The sequence below is a fragment of the Copadichromis virginalis genome, linkage group LG3 (assembly GCF_057382275.1).
Source record: "Copadichromis virginalis isolate Kocher_CV1m ecotype Utaka linkage group LG3, C_Virginalis_male_GT1.1, whole genome shotgun sequence".
Lineage (NCBI taxonomy): Eukaryota > Metazoa > Chordata > Actinopteri > Cichliformes > Cichlidae > Copadichromis > Copadichromis virginalis.
In genome coordinates, this window is record NC_140620.1 from 5512051 (window position 1) to 5533933 (window position 21883).

Consider the following 21883-nt stretch of genomic DNA (forward strand, 5'->3'; position numbering starts at 1 on the left):
AAAAACAGTGAAAAATCTCCTCAATATAAAAGCATGTAGTCCAGACTTAAATGTAGCCTGTTGTTAGCTGAGGTCCACACACAGTGTTTGACAGTGTAAAGTGTGTGAAAGGGCTGCTGGTGGAGCTCACTAGGATGAGCAGGTGACCATGTGCCACGAGGTGGAGAGCAGCTGGCCTGGCTTTGATTCTGACCCGGGCCACGCCCCCTTTCTCTCTCCCTCTGCTTTGCTGTCACTTATCTTCACTGCTCTGTCCAATTGTTACGTTCCCCCCGAAAGGGTCTAGGCATGCGAGTGAGGGGACCAGTAACAAATGAGTCCAGAACAGAATGAACGGAAAACAGACCAGTGTTTTTAGTAAATAAAATAGTCTTTATTATAAATCATCTTACCATAAAGAGCCGACAACGCCGTTTTACCAATAACACTCGGAAAAAGAGAAAAATGGTTGCAACAACAAAGAACACAACAACCAAACAAAGACTCCACACCACGAGGAGGCACTTCCAGGGGCCCACAAGCCCACCCTACTCATGTAAAGCAGCTATGCTGTTTGCACAACCCCACACACTTCGAGCAGGCCAACCACACGCACGCACGCACGCACGCACGCACGCACGCACGCACACACGCACGCACACACGCACACGCACACGCACGCGCGCACGCACACACACACACACACACACACACACACACACACACACACACACACACACACACACACACACACACACACACACACCAACCAGAGAACACCCCACACCCTGTTCACAGCTCATCCCCAGTTTATATGACCTCAGAGAGGTGATTGCTGACTGGGCCCAGGTGGCAAACGAGGCTAATCAGAAGCAGCTGTGTCCTGGGGAGAGAGGAGAGTGAGAGAGAGAGAGGGGGTAGGAGTAACGGTGGACGCGAATAAAACGCCCCAAACGCCCCTAATTTGACGCGTGTACATTCGCGTCTCAACGCGTGTCCAAGAAAAATCCATCGCGCCCCAAAATATCATATTTTAACGCGCGTGAACCGGAAATGTGGGAGGGATGTGGGAGGAAGTTGTGCCAGACCGATATCTTTGCAAGATGGCAGCTGTCGAGCTAGCGCTTGAAGAGAGAGTCTCCCTTCTCTATGTACTGTGGAGAGCAGAGCAGCAGCGTAAAAGACGTCCTCGCCGTACCTGGGTCCATCAGGTCCTCCAGAGGCATGAGCAGTTTGGTGAGTTTCACCACTTGCTCCAGGAGCTGCGCCTGGATGACGGCCGATTCCAGCGCTATCACCGTCATTCACTCGGCCAGTTTGAGGACCTGCTGTCCCGCGTCGGTCCCAGAATTGCCCGCCTAGACACCAATTACAGGCGCTCAATCCCACCTGCAGAGCGCCTGTCCATCTGCCTGCTGTTATCAGTCCATACAATGGGCGTTATCAGCACAAATCAGTCCCATAGATATGGGCCATCTCCTGCTAGATTGTTCAGAAGGTTGTTCTCATCCATCCAGATGGAGGATCACTAACAGGAGCGTGGGAAGACTCCAGAATCCACTCTGGCTGGAATCCGGTGGATATGCAGTGTGTACAGGTAAGACCGTTTAAACGGACAGCATTTATAGAATGACTATTAAAAGTCAGCGAGTGTCAGTAATGTTAATGTGGTTATGTTAGTAATACACCGAGTGCTAATATAACAGCTTTAAGATGCATTTGTAGATATTATTACGTGTTTTACCATCTTTATGGTGCTAGCTTAAAGTTACGGTGTAAACGTTAGCTTATATTGGAGTAAAGCTGTTACTGTTTAAACGATGTTAGCACAGAAATATTAGCTTCTGTCATGACTGATGAAGTTACTGGTTAATAAAGTTTCCAGTAAAGTGTTTAATCGCAGCCACAGACTGACAGCAAATATCTCGATTAGCTTCAGTGCATCTATGATAAATATGTGCAAGTTTCAGTGCTTCGTTTAAACTGTATGATACTTATACTGACCCAGGGTCAGTGTAAAATACAATCCCAGCTGTGTGAACAAAGCCTGGCTCCTTTAATCCTGCATGACAAACCTCAGGATGCAGGTTATTATTACTCTTTCCTGCTGCCACACCTGTCACACCTGAGAGTCAGCTAGAAACTTACAGTGACGTGGACATCATGCAAAGACTGCCAGACTCTGTAATACTGCAAATGATCAGTGACTCAAGTTAACACTAAACTTTAAACAGCACCTCTGTGTCTCTGTGTGCTGAACATTTAGGATTGAGTCAGGCTGCATCAGCTGAAGCTGTTATTTGTATATATCAGTATTTTTTATTCAGGTGTGGGGAAAATACGTAAGACTGCAGTGAAGCGATGCACCAGATTAATCCCTGGCCAAAGGTATCGTACTTAAATCAGACTACTGATCCAGCCACATCAGCCTTTTGTGAGGTCTGTTTAAAGTAGACTAAAAGTGAACTGCAGGTTCCTGAGATGTGGACTGTGAGCACAGAAACACATGTTCATACATACAGCTGCAGCAAACTTACATTAATTTTAAATAGATTTGTTACTCTGATGTCTGTCTCTGTGTTAGTCCTCTGACAGACTGGTGACCTGTCCAGGTGTGCTCTACCTATGACTACTGGGACAGGCTCTAGCCTCTGTAATAGAAATGTTCTGTTATTCTCATTTAAAGTGTTTAAGTGCTTATGCATATGCTTAGTTGTGATAAACTGTTCAGTGAAAGTTTCTAAAACTAGATGAACTTACTTCAGCGTCAGCAGTTTGAGAAAACAACTCCCTTTACAGGTGCTGATAAGGCCAAGGGCACAAAACAGCACAACCATTGATGCGTTAGGTTTCATAGCGAGACACGTGAAGTGTGGTAGGATCAGTTTGTAACTTCCTCCCTCTTCCTTGGAATGCATAAAGGAGGAGGAGCACCACTTCTGTGGCAGCGCTGACATGACTGAACTGTGATGTTTGATGTGTGTTGGCGCAGTAATAAAAAGCTTGATCACAGCTCTTTGCAGACTTTATTTTAAAAATTCCACGACACCCCCCACCCTCCCACTGTGAACCTGAATTGAATATTCAGAAGACATTTGTTTAAATAGTTCTACAAATCTGAGCCGTTGTTGTGTCCTTGGATTGTGTGGTAATAATATTAGAGCCTGCAATCTTTCTTACTGAATCTCTACTATGAGTCATGTTACCTGAGATTAATTCTATGTTTACCTGTCAGCCTGGACGAATGTGCTGTGTGAAGGAAATGAAATCAGATCTGAACTGCGTACATTTAAGGAACCTGTTCATATTTAATATGAACCAGTGATTTTTTGATTGCTGATTCCAAGAGAGTCTTTGTGGAAATCCTGTTTGGCTTTTTGTTATTTTAATTCTCTTCTCTGTTTTCCAGAACAGTTCTCCACAGTCGCTGTCCACATGGGTCAGTGGGACCAAGAAGCACTCTGCTAATGTGGGACTCTGACCAGCAACATCCAGCAGGACCCAGACAGCGTTTTCTATCTCCCAGCTGGAGGTTTTGTTTGTCTGTGACTGGAGAGTCAGATTTTTGTTGAGCTTCACGCTTGCAGAGGTAAGTCAGTTTGCAGAGATCCCTCCCACCCTGGCTTTTATGTGCTAGATTTCTTATCTGAAACAGTAATATTTCAGTGACTGCTGCTTATACCACAGGTTAATACACTCTACTGATCCCTGATAGGAGAATCATCAATTTTGGCAACAAAGAAGCCTGGTGGATGTTTGTTTACAGTCTGATGATGGGACATCATGCTCTGCATCTTCAACGTTTGCCTCCTCATTATTATTCATACCCAGTAATGTGAAGTATGCTTATATCTACTATAACTGAACCAACCTGGTGCTCTTCATTTATGGAGGCTGTTGAGTCTGAATGTTGGATGTTGTGTATCTCGTGTTCTCTGGGCTTTGTTGTCCTCAGTCTTTTCGCAGGATCAGAAAACAAAACCAGGAGGTGCGTAAATGTTTCTTCTCCATGATGTTTCTTCAAATGTTTCTTCTGGATGATGATAAGACTGTGACACGGGATGCCACCTTTGGTCTTGTGATGAAGCAAAGCTCAGGAAGAAGTGTGATTAAATGGTACCCACATGTGTGCTGCTGAGAAGGATATACAGGGGCACCTGCAGCCAAATCCAAGCCTCAGGTTAGTTGTAGTTGCAGAACGCTATAGACTGAGACAGCTGAGGCATCAAATGTTTGATTAAACGGATGAAAAAGAGAAGTTTCTTCCCTATAATTATCACTTCTTAAAATCTGTAGCAACTTCAAGTCTGTCAGCGTGCTGAGCATGCTCAGAATGTGACAATATATTTTTGTTCAATATTTAATTTCTTTCAGTTGCAATTGTTAAATGAACAAAAATATATATATTCTTATAATTTAGCAAACTAATTTATCAAAAAAATATACATACATATATCTGTATTAGTTTTAATAAGTTAATTTGACAGCTGTATTGAAAATACCATATTGTATTCATACAGAATCAGTTTGGTATCATTGTTTGTCTGCTCACTGATTGTTGAAACTAAGAGCTACTTTGATCTGTTTAGATCTAAAGTATCCAAAGTTGAGCTCTGATGTTTCTTCACCCCTGTGTGTGATATGTGATTCCTACATGCTGGCAGAGCAGAGCAGCAGTTTGTGCTCACAGATGGTGACGGTGTGGAGAGACGGTGGTGTTTCCTCAGAAGAACCAGCAGAGTCACAAAGGACACCAGTCCATCTCACCACCGTGACTCGCTGACTGATGCTCGTCTGCACTGCACAGAGGAAATCAACTGACCGAGGTTTGTCCAGTGACGTGTTATGAAATGTATATTTGTTTTATGCTTACAGATATGTTTTTCTTGACAGAGGCTCTGCAGAGGTTAGACAAAGCAGAGAAAACATGTGCTTTACATTTTACTGTGATTTATTGAGATATTTGTTGCCTGATGTTCAGCAGGAATGGAGAAATAGAATCAAAGGCAGATGTTTTTGCTGTTTTTGTAATGATGTAAGTAAATCTTCAATATTATTTATTTGCTTGGTTATATTAGGAGTGTTTCTGAGTGAGGGGGAGGAGTCATCATCCAGGTAAAGTGACGTAGATCAGTGGATACACGTGTCTCCCCTTTAAAGGAGACGATCCAAGTCATCCTTAAATGTTAGTGCTTTCAAATACACAAACATTTTTAAAGGACAAAAATGAACATCCAACTTTGACTGTAATACAAAATAAATCTTTGCATGTGTGTTTTCAAACTCTCAGATGGGCAGCATATCAGTCTTGGACTGTCTGACCTGCAGCACTGAATGACCACCACACACGAGCATGTTCCTGCAACATTCAGCATCTGATCCTTCATCTGTGTGCTTCTGCTTTTGGTAAGTACAGTTACCCAACTCCAGTAACTCTAAACACATGCCATCCATTTCTAACGGCCTGGTTACTTCCTGTCAGTTACTTTAGAAACCATGTGGTCACCTGACCTAACACTCTTTCTTCTTCTTCTTCCCCTTAATGTTCAAGTGTCACATGTCAAACAGCTGGAGAGGAGACTACAGCAGTGTACTGGGATGTTTCGCCAACACGTGCCAGATGCTGTTCCTTCATGGTGACATCACCAGAGACAGCCCCGCCCACCTCAGGACCTCGCCATTGATCATGATGATTATAATGATGACAGCGAGCGGAACTAAGACTGTAAAAATCCACGACCAGAATGTTTCTTTCTAATTATGAATGAATACTGAGAGCCTCTTTCTGTGTTTTGTCTGTTTTGTTTTTTTTCCTCATTTGTTTCTAACAAAGTTCACAAACTCACACAGTTTACATTCTGTATGTTTCCATCTTTACCAGCCACACTCTAACTGCATTTAAGAAAATAATCCTTAGAAATCGTCATTTTTCTCTTTTGTAATTGATGATAATTCAGTGAATATACTGCGCTGCTTCCTTTTATTGCGTCACACATTGCTTTAAGTTTTTCAGTGTCGTTATTTTTTACTGCTGTTTGAATTCTCTGTATGTTTGACCCTGTAGACTGTTTGATGGACTGCTTGTCTTCCTGTTTGTAACCGCCGCCTGTTTTTGACTAAAGATTTGGATTTCTGACTTCAACACAGCCTCTGCGTGTCCTCCCTTTGTGTCCTCTTCCTCTGTGAATGTGTTGCATGTGTCACAGATTCATTTTTATTAACAGCTTTCCCACAGTGAGTTGCATCAGCATTCATTCACAGCACATTTCAGAAGGATTCAGATTAATACAGTGATCTTACAGTCAGAATGATCCTGACAGAGTGCCACTGTAAATGATCTTTCATCAGGTAAATGTTAAAGTTCAGGAGCAGGAGTTATGAAGAATCATACTGGCATTAGGACTAATAATATGTACTTACAAAGTCAAGGTTTTTAATTATGCTAGAATATTGGAAGACAATCAACTTTTAGTGTTTTCCGCATATTAATTATTCTGAAATAGAGACGTGACCCTAACTGTACAGAAGCACTAAACAACTGACACTCTAACAGACATCATTGGCCTGAGCCGTCATGCACAGTGAGTCTGATCCTTTGCTGTGAGAGTCTGACAAGCATGTTTCTGGTCAGTTTGGAAGAAATAATATCACAATGTTGATCTTTCTTTCAATATTCCTTCTCTTTTACAACATAAACTGTGATCAAAGCTACTTATGTTCACAGCATGTAATAATACTGACAGTCCAGGGCATTGTGGTCTGTTGAGCTAGGGTTAGGGTTAGCAATTCAGACATATGTAATCAATATTAAACGTCTCTGACGTGGGCCACTGTCCGCAGTGTTGGGAAATCCATACCAGGCTGGAACGAGTCAAGGTAGGTGAGCATCCACGAGAAGACACAGCAGATGCATCCTACTAATACTGACAGGACCAGGAGACTCCAGAAACCGAGCATCTTCTCTTCAGTGCCATCCTCTCCTGTCACCCTCTCTGCCCGCAGCTGAGTATGGGGTAGATAAGGGCGCAGAGAAACCCTTATTACTAATTTGTATTATAATTCAATTTTCATGAAATATTCATATTCAGTATCGGTCCTTTTATATTATAACCACGTATCCACCCAGGCTCATGGTGGGGCAGGGCTCTGTCCTGGGATGCTTGAGTACAAGGTAACGTACACCCTGACCAGGTATCCAGTCTGTCAGAACTGTTTTCAATATTTGGTTCAAAAACATGAGTGACAACAAAAATCCAACTAGGATTCTTGCATATGATGAATGAAGTCTGTCTTTGACTGTATTGTCCAGCTGATCCATCAAACCCCAGCAGGTGAACCTTATTCATGACATAACACGGCAACAATGTAAAAAATGAAACAGCAACAGTCTAAATGTAAAGTGCATTCTAAACTCCTCTTCAATAAATCATATGCAAAGAGTCATTCAGGACTGTAAAACGTGAACTACAGAACCCAGAGTCTTCATCATTAAATCTCTGGTTGCTTCATTTTTCTATCCTATATCAGATACTTTAAGGTTAGGTTAGGTAAAGTTGCATTCTCATGGTGAGGCAAAGTGCTTTATGTGTGTGTGTGCGTGTCATGAACGGCTATAAAAGGCCTATAATTACAGAACAAAGCGGGGTTTGAGTTCGAGTTGCGGCAGACTGTCACTACTTGTAAATGGAACGCAGCCTTCCTGCGGCGGACAGCTAATAACAGGAGTCGGACGCGGTCCACCCAAGTCCACAGCAACCACCATAGCAACCGCCTAGCATGACCTTAAAAACATATTCTGTCTTCATAACTATCAAAAACATGAAATGATTTGCAAAGTGTGAAAGTGTTACAGCTGCAGAGAGCTATGGCGGTATCTTTGGAAGCTGTTTGCATAGCTAATAATATACGATGTAACCATGGAGACAGTCAGTCACGTGAGCTAGCGGTGCACGTTTACTACAGTGAATAAGGTGATTGCGTGCACAGCGTCCACACGCTGCAGAGGGTAAAGACATTACTTCAATATTGTTTTATATTGATATATATTTGCCTTCTGTTGACCATCACCTCAGGTTCACCATCACAGTTTCAGCATACAGATGCACACTGTCTAAATATGAACACATTCAAAAACTCATGTCTCAGAAATAAGCACAGCTGTTCATGTTTGTCATTAGAGTTTTATTTGTAAGAAAATTATGAACTTCATATTGTGCATCAAATAAAAGAACATTTCACAACTCTGAGTCAACAGAAACAGGAAACAGAAATGTCTCTAATGTAGACGTGTACAGTGTAGTGTAAGCATTAAAAGATCATAAAGGAAAAACTAACATTCATGTGAAACTAATTGTAATAAAAAATGAACAGGTGCTTTATAGATGTAAAAGAAAGAATCTGAAAACAACACTTTTTTGGTCTAAGTGATCAAAGTAGAAAACAGAACTGATGTTCAAGAACAAACCGTAGCTGCACTAATATTACACATCTCCATTGTTGTGGTGAACAGACATGTTGCTTTTAAAACCACATGCAGTGTGTGACCGTGACTGTTCACTGAGACCATGAACGCCACTTCGCTGAAGCCTTCGCCTTCGTCTTCTTCTTCTTCTTCTAAATTGGAAGCAGAAGGAGCACGAGCTGCTTTGATCTACTGAAAGGAAAAAGCAGAACATCTGAGCTGAAACCATTAAGACAGGAACAATCATTCAATGCAGTCTCTCAGGTGGCTTAGCCTGTTACAACTGTTGATACAAGCTAAATACGGTTAGCACACAGTGTCAGGGAGCTCCAGTGTGGGAACTAGTGGCTTGAGGTTTGTAGTCATTTAACTTTCATCCATTCATTTAATTCAGGAGGAAGAAATGCCAGGTTGGTGCAGGCTGGTTACATGCATTTGGTCCCATGCTGTCTTTAACTAAATGACTTGGTTCACTTTATGGCTGGGCTGTATGTGGGGTTATATCATGTTATTTGGGCAGGAGTACCTGTCCTCTGTTAGACTTAGAAAGTTTCCCCATAAGTAGAGTTTCTAACTCTTCTAGCACATCTGTGGCTGACAGCTTTTTGGTGGCTCTTTTTACCCCACACTGGCTGTGAGTGTGTAAATAGCCCCACTAGTTCTTTTGGGTTGCAGTTAACTTGGGAGGAAGAGGTGGGTCTGCCATGACTAGATGAATAACAATTATCTGGGATACATAAATTTCATAATGCATGCATGTATCTCTATAAACCTGCCTGAGGGCTGCCATTTTTACATTCAGTTATTTCTTTGTTGAATCTAAATGTGTTACAGTTAAAGTGAAGCACTGGTCAGTGTAAATGGCTCATTGGGACACAGAATCCTTTAAATTAAACCCTATCACCTGATATCGAGTGTCAAACAATATCAAAGCTGTAAACGCTGTTTACAGTCAGAATTTATAAAACTATGATTGTAAATAAATTCAAACAAGTGAGCTTTTCTCTTTGTGCTGAACATCAACACTGTGATTTCTTAGACTGTAAGCTTTACTTTAGCACAACCAGTTGTAGAAGCTGCCACTCCAAATGTCTTTGATAACAAGAAAAAAATACCTTTTCAGTCCACGGCCTGAAGTTCTTCTCTGACATCTTCTGCAATCGGCTTTGTCTGCTGGTTTGAAGACAATAAACCACAAAAAGATGATTTAGTCACTTTGTCTGCATCATGCAGCTCGAATGTGTCGTGTAACGATGTTGAATAGCCGTCGTTATCCCTCTGCTGTGTCAGTAGGATTGTACTGTACAGCATCTCATTGATATGTGAGGAATGCTAATGTAACACGATAACAGACTTACATCATTAAAACATAAAGGACAGGAGATATTTAGATATTTTTATATTTATATTACAGTTTATAACTGACAGATATTACTAAATAGATAGAATTTACTAAATAGCTGGATGAACATGAAAAATATGTCTATAATAACAAATGACCATGAGAGCCAGTAGAATTAATTCAACTGGACACTCAAAGACGTCCTTAAATGCTCTTTAAGTGGCAGAACAGACGAACAAACAGTTAATCGCTTACTTGAGATGAAATCTGCTCAGCTACTTTGAAAACAGCTTCTAACTGGTTCCTCCTTTAACAGGATGGCTGCTCAGGGGTAAGGCCATCATGCAGTCCAGCAACCTTTATGGTTCTGCTTTGATTCACCAGGAACTATTAGGGAAACCTTCCAGCGCCTCCTGTGAAAGACACAGGCATAAACACACAAACATTTATTAACATGTTCCACAGTCTTCCAGTTTGATTTTCTCATCCTGTGGACAACAACGTACATGGATGCAGGTTTATTGTTAACTTTTGTAAGGTTCATTTAGTGAACATATCCAGCTGCAGCTCCACTGTGATCCTGAACTGGATAAGCACTTAAGAAATGTGTCAATAAATGGACATACATCAACTTACTATATTTATCCAAACAGACGGGACCAATAATGCTTCACTGAGTTAGAGACTTTAACAGTCTCTTCTATGTAAGAATGTCTCGTGCTGATATACCTGCAAACTTGACAACAAAGGTTTTTCAGACTGCATGTAGCTGTCCTCTATGTCAGCTCACACATTTACATTCATGTCACACTTATTTCTGCTTTCCCATTTTATAATTATTACTTACATTTTGATTAGATACCTTGAGTTTGTAAATGATCAGATTACATAATTGGAATACAATGTATCCAATTCAGGGTTGCAGGAGGATGAAGCCTATCCCAGCTGATACAGGACAAAGACAGGCTGCCAGTTTATTGCAGGGCTAACACGATATGTGTAACAGAAAATCCACTTAAATGTTTGATATTTCTTATAATAATCATAATTATGACTATTATTTAAAGGTTTCTTTATAAATACATTTTGATTTTTTTATAACCCCTAAAATATAAACCTGAGCTGTTTCAGATTCTGACCTCTGACCTCAGTGACCTGCTGTGTCCTCACTGCAGCTCCCTCTTGGAAGTACGTCTGCTTCTTGTCGTCCCCCAGTGATGACTGCCTGCCCTTGATATCACGTACTGTACCTGAGGAACAAAAAAGGACAAACACTTGCCTTCATTTAAGAAGTACATTCATACAGAGGTAATCTATGGAAACACACTAGTTCACCCTCTGGGAGAAATCAGTTCCTGTGAAACATTTCTGTAAATGAACATCATGTGGAGAATGAATGAGTTCTTCAGGTGACTCAGCAGTCCCACACTGACAAATGAAATCTAGTTAAACTATTAAGCATATGTTCCCCGCGCGTCGATAAGTGAAGCAGAGGGAGCCTGACCATGCGTCACACATTTGACGAGTTGGGAGTGAAAACGTGTTGGCATTTGGGTCCTTCTTCCCCTCATCATAGTCTGCCACGCAGGCCGTGGCAGAAAAGCCCACTAAAATAACGCCCACCAGACCAAAGCAATGGTTTTGACTTGGTCAGCATTAACCCCGCCCCCTGACTTTGATGGTTGAAGCTGACAAATAAAATGTACTTATGAACAGCGATGCAGGGACAGGAGTAGCAACATGAATTAAATAAATACATCATTAAATAATTCATTAAATGTGTTAGTAAAATAATTAAAATAGAAAAAAACCAATAATTGATTAAATATGTAATTAACTAATTAGAATTGTACATAAATAAATAATGAATTGTTTTTAATGAAATTAATGGCTAATTAATTATTAATATATTTCTTTAATTGATTATGTACATTTTTTTAATTAATTACTGAAATAGTTAATTCATTCATTCATTCATTTATTTAATACAACCATAAAATTATTGCAAGTTTAATCAAAATAAATGTAAGACATCAATATTAAAGGTTAAATTATGATAATGAATACATGCAACTATAACTGATTATATAAAAATGAGGATTTCTTAAGCTAAAGCCAAAGTGCTGACTCATTTTTCATGTTACTCTCAAATGTTTCCCTAATAACAATAACATAATTACACTTTAGCCACAAGAGGGCAGCAGCATTAATACAAGTCACATGTATATAAAGGTACAGTGATTATATTACAGTAATTTTGACAAAAACAAAGCAGAAGTTGATGGCAGTGTGTTTTTCCATGACAGAATAATTACGCACACCCCACTTTGCAGTTATTTATTTGTAAAAAATGTTTGGAATCATGTCTGATTTCTTTGAATGAATGATTTTCGTTCCACTTCTCACGTGTTCACCACTTTGTGTTGGTCTTTCACGTGGAATTCCAATAACATTGATTCATGTTTGTGGCTGTAATGTGACAAAATGTGGGAAAGTTCAAGGGGCCGAATACTTTTGAAAGCCACTGTAAAGTTCACTATCAGTAACATCACAGCACCCACCCAGCTGTATAGAAACTCCGTCATGCTAGCTAGTAGCAGTACGAGTTATTGTAACTGACTGTAAAAAGTCAGCACAATGAAAATAAACTCCACCTAAACTTGGTTTATATCTGACCCAGACAGACTGCAGGTCATAACTTCTTACCTGAAGTTCAGTTCACCTGACACTCGGACCGGCGGCCGCCTCGGGTCTCTGCTCCTCCTGCCTCCCCTTTCCCTCATCCACCTGCTGCCTCTGTGGAAGCTCCGCCAAAGCCACCACCAAACAACTGAGTTATTTTTACACATCGACCAGCATCCGGCCAATCCACCACCTTCCATCGTTTATACCGTTACAAAAACATTTAAAAAACATCATCGGTCCATAAAAACGAAAAATCACCATCAGTATGCCTGATGGCCAGTCCAGCTATGGTCGTGCCATCAGTTAACCCTTCACGTGCCAGCTGTGACACGCGTGCCCAGGGTTGCCGACCCCTGCTCTAAAGCATCTGATTTGGATTCCTGAGATCAAATATATTTTCCTTTGGCTTTGTTTTCTTCCCATTTGTGGCTTTAATGTAGTGTTACATCCTGTTTGTTTGCTTCCATCTGTATACATGTCCAGATTCACTGTTATGTTTCTATTCTTACATTGCTGTGTGATCACTGTTCCCTCTGCTGACTGATGTGACCTTTTGTATCTAACGGTGTGTTCACACCGAACGCGATGGACGCGAAAAAAAAGCCCCAAACAAAATTTGACGTGTGCACATTCGCACCTCTACACGTGTCCAAGAAAAATCCATCGCGCCCCAAAATATCATATTTTAACGCGCGTGAACCGGAAATGTGGGAGGGATGTGGGAGGAAGTTGTGCCAGACCGATATCTTTGCAAGATGGCAGCTGTCGAGCTAGCGCTTGAAGAGAGAGTCTCCCTTCTCTATGTACTGTGGAGAGCAGAGCAGCAGCGTAAAAGACGTCCTCGCCGTACCTGGGTCCATCAGGTCCTCCAGAGGCATGAGCAGTTTGGTGAGTTTCACCACTTGCTCCAGGAGCTGCGCCTGGATGACGGCCGATTCCAGCGCTATCACCGTCGGCCAGTTTGAGGACCTGCTTTCCCTCGTCGGTCCCAGCATTGCCCGCCTAGACACCAACTACAGACGTTCAATCCCACCTGCAGAGCGCCTGTCCGTCTGCCTGAGGTTAGTAAAACTATTTAATACGGTAGTCCTTTATTGATATCTGTGCTAATATGCTAATCCATCCAGTTATACACTGCTAACATGGATGTGCTATGCTAACAGTGAATGCTGTCGGTGTTTACTGAAAGCAAACTGTGGTACAGAGACGACTCTTTATAATATTTCTAGTGATACTCAGAAGGTCTCATCAAGTCCCGATTTAATTCGATTTATGCTGTTATCAGTGTTTGAATGATAGCATGGCTGTGGTGTCACATCAATGTATGCGCTCGGTGTTTGCTGATATCAAACTGTAGCATTAGGACCACTGAGTTAACCTTTGTAGTGATACTCACTCCTTTTTATTTAGACCTGGTTTAATTCTGGGATAGTTGAATATTTGTATATAATCCCTGCAGCTGTCAGACTCTATAGCAGGGGTCACCAGCCTTTATTAAAACAGAGTTAGATAAAACTGTGAACAGTTTGGTTCATCTCTAGTTACATGGTTCTATCTTGATAAGCTATGTCTTATCACAGATTAATTTTTCAAAAATATTAATGATTTAAGCAAGGAAAGGGCTACATGTCAACATACAACTCTTTATTTCTATTAATGTCTTACTTCATTCCTACCTGATTGACATGTTTAGGAATTATGAGTGATTGGCTCACTGTAGTTGTGAAAGTTGCTACCAATCAAATTATGATATGTTAAAGTTAAAACAAAACACAACTGTTTTAGATATTATCTAATATACATTTTGTAATTATCCTTATAATTACAAAATGTTTTATGTAAGATTTAAGTTTTGTGATTTATATCTGACATCACAAAAGTATTTTGGAATTTGAATAATGTATTTTGTAACTGCAGTACACATAATACTGATTTTGAACAATCTTGTCCAGGTTCCTTGTCACCGGGGACTCCTTCAGGACCATCGCGTTCAGTTTCAGAGTCGGTGTGTCCACGGTGAGCCAGATCACCCCCCAGGCAGCGACGTCCATCTGGGACTGTCTAGTGGACGACTTCATGGCTGTGCCTTCACCTGGAGACTGGCGGTCCATCACAGAGGGATTCCAGGAGCGCTGGAACTTCCCTCTGTGCTGTGCAGCTCTGGATGGGAAGCACGTCCAGACAAAGGCACCCCATATATCATATAGGAGACACACACATTGATATACACTAAATATTCATTTCATTTCTTTTTTGTGGTGCCCAAATTGATGCACCTGCTTGATTTTGTTTAAACAATTATTGCACACTTTCTGTAAATCCAGTAAACTTCTTTTCACTTCTCAAATATCACTGTGTGTGTCTCCTGTATGATATTTAACTGACATTTTTTATTGTAACAACCAACGATTTATACAGGAAAATAATGTCTATTAACAAGGTTGCCCAAACTTCTGCATCCCACTGTATCAGTATATTTTGTCATTAGTATAATATGAAATAAATTCTACATGTGTCAAGTCGTGTGCCAACATTTGCTGTGTAGTAGAACTGAGACATTAGTCATTATAAACATTTATTTGAAATAATATTAAAAGTCTCAAACAGAAAAACATTAAACATAAATATATAAAATATAAGAATTTACAGAGAGACAGGAATAAAAAGGACCAGCTGCTCTCCAGAGCAGGAACAAGGCTGAGGAGGAAATGCTCCATTGGAGACTGGTGTGGCCTCTTCAGGGACTCCAGGATGGCCAGCTCCACCGCCGATGGACCGTCCTGGGACCCGTCCCTCATCTGCCTCGGAGCCGTCCTCCTCTGTGGGCCTGTAAAACAGCACAAAACACAAAGAAATGAGAAGGCTGCTACTAGATTTTAATTTCAACATTGAAAAAAAAACAAAAACAATAACAGGATATAATCAGATTGGTTGTAGATATTTAGTAAAGGTGATCACAAGGGAATCCCACCGACTAAAAAGGTATCAGTGCTTGCTGTACATATCTGTGGGTGCAGCAGCAGGAGCTCAGGGACTGGGGATGCTCTGCTGCAGAATCAGTTGGTTCTATCAATACAGTATTAAATGTTAACAGGTTGGATATAATAATCGTAGAGTAGACAGTGGTCCCTCATTTATTGCAGGGGTTCTCAGAATAACTAGCCCCTGGTCACAGTTCTCACAATTGATTCTCAAAGTGCAAACCTTTGTAGATTGCAAAACGTAAAAGTATTATTATGCCGCGGTTTGTCTTCATCTGCCCGCCACTTTCGTGCGCCTTTTTCCCTCACGGTGCAGGTGTCTATTTCCGAATGAGGCTCATAGTTATGGGTGTTTTTGTGCTGTTTTTTCTATTGGACGCGATGGTTATCAAAACCAAACGTGATAAATTTGGCAAGCGCAGGAGATTTGTCAATCAGGCTGCAGAATGCAATGCTGTACTGTGCAATAAAAAATCAGCGAAAAAGCAAAGCAGTGACGGATGAACAGCGGGACCACTGTGTGCTGTTTATTAATAAACAATAAAATATATTCCTAAATGACAACATGCATAAAAGCAGAACGGTATTTGTACGTCAGTGGGAAAATAGCGGTGGCTTGCTAGCTTTTGTGCGGCTTCCCGGGTCAGTGAAAACTTTCAAAAGAGAAATGAATGAACTTACCAGGTTGCCCGATCTCTTCACATATCTTCCTCCAAGCTCGGTCCTTTTTATTCCTGTCTCGGTACTGAAAGCAGCTGGTGTTGTACAGCTCCGAGTTGTTTGCTACCGCATTGATTAGCCTTCCCCTCCATTGAAGTATGAAAGGCTTTGGCTGGATCTGCCCCTTTGACCTAGGTAACAGCCACGTCACCAGGCTCCTGATTGGTTGTCGCGGCGCGATTTGACGCTGGAGTTCAGATTTTTCCAACTCGAGCGGTAGACGCGAAACGCGCGCATGCACAAAATGCAACACAAAAACTCACGCGCGTGGTTTTATTCGCGAGTCAAACGCGCCAGACGCGCTACACTGACGCGCGTTTCACGCGTTTTGGCGTTTTCGCGACGCAAATCTGCTTCCGAATTTTCGCGGGACCCGCAATCGCGCGTCATCGCGCCTTTCCATTGACTTTACATGTAAACCTGACGCTCTATTCGCGTCCATCGCGTTCGGTGTGAACACACCGTAAGAGAGGAGGAGGCGGAGAAAAGCACCACACCCACACAAGGGCTGTATCAAGAGGCCCAGCTAGGGCCGTAACACCAATAAAGCTGAAAAAGGCCCCAAATCAAAGAAATCTGCTGCAGCCTCTGAAATGTCTTCTGTTTCCTTCCAGAGGCCGACGGCTTTTTCACCGTCATACATACATGAAACTATCAAAGCTGACAATCATTTCATTCCAATAACATCTAATGGTACATATATATAGACACAGGACTACAAGTAAATGGCTCTCAGCATCTGGCTGTGGTAACAAATGTCCCTGTTTTGTGTTCAAATTGTGTGCATGTTTTAGACATGTGTCACATGTAGAAACACAAAAATCCCACAATGACACAAAGATTGGTTTGACACAACTGTGCAGCTGTAAGTTGTTTCTAATGATCCATTGAAGCTCTTCTAACATTCTGGAGACGATCAGTACATGAATCTGTTCAACACGACAACAATTTGACTCATGAAGCATGAGATTCTGTTTGTCATCTTGTCCAAGTCACTAGTAAGATGAAAGTGACACATAGACTAGTGGACGAATATTATTTTGGAGGACAGATGGTTGCATCATAGAGGAGAAAACAGGACGCTGATGAGGGGTCTTGAATGAGTGAGCTGATTGTTGAGTTTCTGATGTGTGAAGAAGTTTTAACATGGCACACATTTGGTTACATGAGAAGAAAGTCGTTATGTGATGAGACAACAGGGTTATGTTGTGTGGTGTGAGGTGTGTGGCTGAGTGGATGAATGTTTGAGATTAATCTGGCTGATGATTTGTCTTTTGTTGCAAAGTTGAACCTGCCAGTTAGGTTTGGTATGATTTCCCCTCCTGGGATGAAGAACACGTGTCATGACTTAACAAGGCCTTTCTTTCTTTTTTCCTTTTTATTCTGTTACTTTCACAGTGCACTGAAAGTTTGTTGCTAAATCTCTGTCATTTAAAGCACATCTGAACATTTGAACAGGAAGAACTACACAACATGTTGTTGGGAACGGTTGCAAAGTGAGTTTCTCCAAAATTAAAATGGGCTCAGGAGAAAGCCACTTATTGGGACGATTAGGAAGCGAGTCCCTGTCTGAAAGGATTCAGCGGTGATCCAGTCGAAATTCTTTTTCTTTTTTTGAAATGGCGTCATATTGCTGAGGGTGGAAACGAAATGCGACGATAGATTCCACTATCAGCACTGAATGAATAAATGAATAAAAAATGAGTGAAAAAAATGGGGAACTGACTGGACTGCTGAAAGCTGACAAGAGTTGACTGACTTAACACCACTATGCAAAGGTTAACCCCCACCCAGATGTGACAAAGGGGTGGATGTATCTCTGTGTGTCTTTTGTTGCAGGAGCAGGAGGAGACCAGAGGAGGAAACTTTGGGTCACATGACTGTGTGAACTCTGCAAATTTAAGCTTTTAGCTGTAATTTTTCTGTGTGTCTGTGAATTTACCAGCAGTGTGTTATTCATGATCCTGTATTACTCACAATGCAGACGTCACTGTGAGAAAGTGTGTACACACCTGCGCAGCGCTAACATTTACATTACTTCTCTACAGCAGAGGGTTAATCATGTGATTTGATCATGTGATTTACAGCAGGACACAACTTAATAATGTTTTTCTACCACAGGATTACTGAGTTTTTGTGTGAAGGAAACTGTGTTGACAGGCTGTATGTTGGTGATGAAATTACACTGTGTTGTTGAGGAATGTGAATATTACAGTGGAGATGTGAATACAGTGTGAGAGACATACTGTGCTTTTACAGCAGAGTGTTAACTTTATGACCTTTTACAGCACCTCTGGAGTCTGGTGACCCAGGCCTGACCTAGGATGCTACTGCTAATGTTTCTCTAATGTGCTTGTAAAGGATTCAGCACAGACAGACAAGTGACAACTGAGCAGATGTGCAGGGTTATAGAATAGTTAAAATGGGCTCATTATCTGACCACTATTGAGCTCATAGTGATGAAACAAGTGAGTGACGAACTTAAGGAAAGTCACTGATTACAATGTGGGATGAAGTTGAGATGATCGATGATTTGGAGCAAATTATGGCACAAAAGCAGGAGTTTAATGATTTAGAATAAACCTGCAATGATACTTGTCTCTGTGATGCTGAATACTTTATTACTCTTATGAGCTACAGTTGTTTGCAAATGTGAAGTTTGTTTTAACTTACAGGGTTTTGTCTACAGGCAAGGATACAGGCTCCTGGTGGAGCTGGGAGTTGAACAATCTTAACATTTAACCACTGACTAATGTTTCTTTGACACAGGGTTACAGGTTTGGAGTGGAGCTGCTCCAAGAGAAACCCTGGAGAATTTTTCAGAGACAATGTGTAACATTCTTGTGCGTGTCTCATTGTGTGGAGTTGACACATGGCGAGAGCCGTGTGGCAAAAGAGGAGTGTCAATATTTTAACTTGCAGATGTTGTGACGTGCCCTGAGAAGGAGTGACTGAAGGAGATCATCCACAAGATGGAAGCTGAGGCCTGGAGAGAGGCTTCAGGAGGATCATAGAGGAGCAGAGATCACCTTCAGCACAGCAGACATCCCACAGTGAGCTGTGCTACTGAGCTTCCAGAAGATCGTCGAGAGGAGACTTTGAACAGCAAACAACCAGAAGGAGTGAAAGAGATTCAACGTTGACGACGAGGAAGACAACTAGGGTGTACGATGTGCTCTGCCCTAATTCTTCAGCGGCGTTGGAACAGAAGCAGAAGGATGAAGGGAGCGTGCCAAGCTCTAATCGACGGTGCAGAAGTTCAGCGATGGAATTGTGATTCTGTGAACAGCACAGACGCCAGGTGACTGGGAAATAGCTGACAGCACTTTTCCCAAGGATGGAGATCACCTAAAGTGTGTCACTGTGCCATGCAGACTTGATACTGCAGAGGGGCTTTTGTTTACATTTGCATCATGTGTTACACTTTTTTAATCTTTAATTTTAAATTGAAACTAACATTTAAAATCATTTGGTACAATGTGGAAAGAGGAAGAGTATTTCCAGCAGGAGCAGAAACGTCTGACTCAGCATGACGATGCTGTTGGTGGATACTGAAGAGCTCAGCCTGTCAAGACAGGATTAGGTTATCGTTTTTAAACATGTTTATTCAATTATATTCTGAGGCCAGTTATCTGGTATAATCTTTGGAAGTCTATTAAAATAAAAATGAAATCAGATGTGTGGTCTTTTGGTTGTTTTTGTTTTGTTCAATAAGCAGATGTTGGTGTTTCAGCAATGCAGTAACTTAAGTTTAAAAGGCTTGTTAGAAACTATGAAACACATCATACAGACTTGTGGACATTAGAAGACGACTAATAATCATCATGAATAAGACTAAAGGCAGGAAGGTGTCCTTTATAACTAATAATATTAATAACTAATAATATTAATATCATAGTCTGTCTGCAGCTGAGACAATACAAACTCAAACTGTGGGGAGAAGATTATATCACTTCAGTTTAAATTGACCTGGAAGCGCCACATTTTCACAGACTTCTTTATTTACAGCATTTTTTACGTGCTGTATAGATTATACAGTTAGGTCCATAAATATCTGGACAGAGAGAACTTAGTTTCTGATTTTGGTTCTGTACATACACTAAAATCAATTTTAAATGAAACAACTCAGATGTGTTTGAAGTGCAGACGTTCAGCTTTAATTCAGGGGGTTGAACAAAGAGATGCAGAAAAATGTGAGGAACTAAAGCATGTTCAACACAATCCCTTCATTTCAGGGGAAATGTGGAGGAAAAATTAGAAAAATTAAATAACTTAATGAAATTAATTAAATCATAAGATTGTCAGCTGGTAACCAGCTGAAAACCAGCTCCATGCGACCGCTTATCCTGGTCCCAGTGTTAGTGTCAGTGAATCCAGTTAACAGAAAGATATCCTGGATATACTTGACTGACTTTTTAGACTCAAGATTAATAATCATTATAAAAATTATAGTCTAACATCCAGAAATCTGCACGATGTGTTTCATTATGTCTAACAAGCCTTGTACAGTTAAAGCTAACAGTTACTACATGACTGAAACACCAACATTATCTCTTTTATTAAAACATGCATATTAGGGCTGGCATCGTCACTCATGTCTAGAATCTATTCGATCCACGATTCCATTCAATTTGATTCAATGTGAATCGGGGAAATTTTGCCTCAGACAGTCAGAAATATTATAATTCAGGTCATGCATCAGTACATTTCTATATTTTTATATCTACAAAAAGTAATCTGACACTTGCGAGACTTTATCAAAGGTGTGAGCGTCACAGCAGATGCCTTTGTGTCAAAGTAGCTGAGGATCAAACAGAAAAACATGAAGGTTTTCCTGGCCTGGGATTTTATACAAATATTCTGCAGTACATCAAAAACAAAAGAAAACCATTAATGAACATATGAACATTACCTGATGCTGCTGACGTGAAGCAGAGCAAAGTTGCAGAGGTTTGATTACAGACACAGCTGAGCATTTTGCAATTTTGCATCATTTTAAAAAGTTTAAATTTGTTCAGTATTGAACGGCAGAAACGAGGCTTTGTTTTCAGAAGTAAGTAAAAGAAAAAAAACAGCGGCCGACAGGCTGTAAGAACGGTAGACTTGTGCGTAACAAGCAAGCGAATAATGCAGAAAACAGGAAACTGTTCTAGAAGTACAGAGAGAGAGAGAGAGAGAGAGAGCTGTGCATGAAGTGTGATTTTATCCTGGTGGCAGCAAAACAATCAGAGGGAATTCATGACGACGTTTATGTGAAGTGTAGTTTGGAGCTTCTTTTGCTGCTGGTTTACTCAATATTGTTTGGAGAGAGATCAAACCTGCAGCTTCAGAATCAGCGCAAAAAGGGCGTAAACACAAAGCGCGGAGCCGCCGAAACATCAGAATCAGCGAGCTGTCGGCTTTCAGCTCGTGTCCGTGCCGTCAGGTGAGAAAGTCACATCTCACTGATTCTGATGCGTCGGCGGCTCCGCGCTTTGTGTTTACGTCTTTGTGCAGAATCCCTGTTCCTGCTCTCATTTACTGTTTTAGCTGTTTGGTGGTTGTTGAAATTTTGGGAGGTTTAACCTGAGATTCTGGCGTTTTGGCCAAAATAAGCGCAGATACTGAAGGACCCGTCCCATCCTGGCAACAAAACTGTTCCAACTTCTGCAATCTGGTAGAAGGTTCCGCATCATCCGGGCAAGGACAGAGAGACTCAAGAGGAGCTTCTATCCC

General features: G+C 41.2%; 1 protein-coding gene and 2 long non-coding RNA genes across 10 annotated transcripts; 2 read left to right on the forward strand and 1 right to left on the reverse strand.

Moving 5' to 3' along the window:
• Window positions 1-1409: 1409 nt before the first annotated feature.
• LOC146712414 (uncharacterized) lies at window positions 1410-6115 on the forward strand. Of its 7 annotated transcripts, none has more exons than XR_014917030.1 (7): window positions 1410-1576; window positions 3389-3568; window positions 3667-4159; window positions 4644-4805; window positions 5058-5164; window positions 5270-5385; window positions 5531-6115. It is a non-coding gene; the product is annotated as an uncharacterized LOC146712414 (long non-coding RNA). The 7 variants fall into 7 exon arrangements; XR_014917034.1 differs by having other exon boundaries at window positions 3695-4159; XR_014917029.1 differs by having other exon boundaries at window positions 3389-4159.
• A 2024-nt stretch (window positions 6116-8139) lies between these two features.
• Window positions 8140-10964, reverse strand: LOC146712415 (uncharacterized). 2 transcript variants are annotated; one of them, XR_014917038.1, is made up of 4 exons: window positions 10922-10964; window positions 10038-10195; window positions 9556-9613; window positions 8140-8632 (listed from the first exon to the last, which is right to left on the reverse strand). It is a non-coding gene; the product is annotated as an uncharacterized LOC146712415 (long non-coding RNA). The 2 variants fall into 2 exon arrangements; XR_014917037.1 differs by lacking the exon at window positions 10922-10964 and having other exon boundaries at window positions 10038-10314.
• Window positions 10965-13195: 2231 nt separating this feature from the next.
• Window positions 13196-16086, forward strand: LOC146712416 (uncharacterized). Its single transcript, XM_085442712.1, has 2 exons — window positions 13196-13528; window positions 14420-16086. The coding sequence occupies exons 1-2, from the start codon at window positions 13269-13271 to the stop codon at window positions 14688-14690; spliced, it is 531 nt and encodes a 176-aa protein (XP_085298838.1). The 5' UTR covers window positions 13196-13268; the 3' UTR covers window positions 14691-16086.
• The last annotated feature ends 5797 nt before the right edge of the window (window positions 16087-21883 follow it).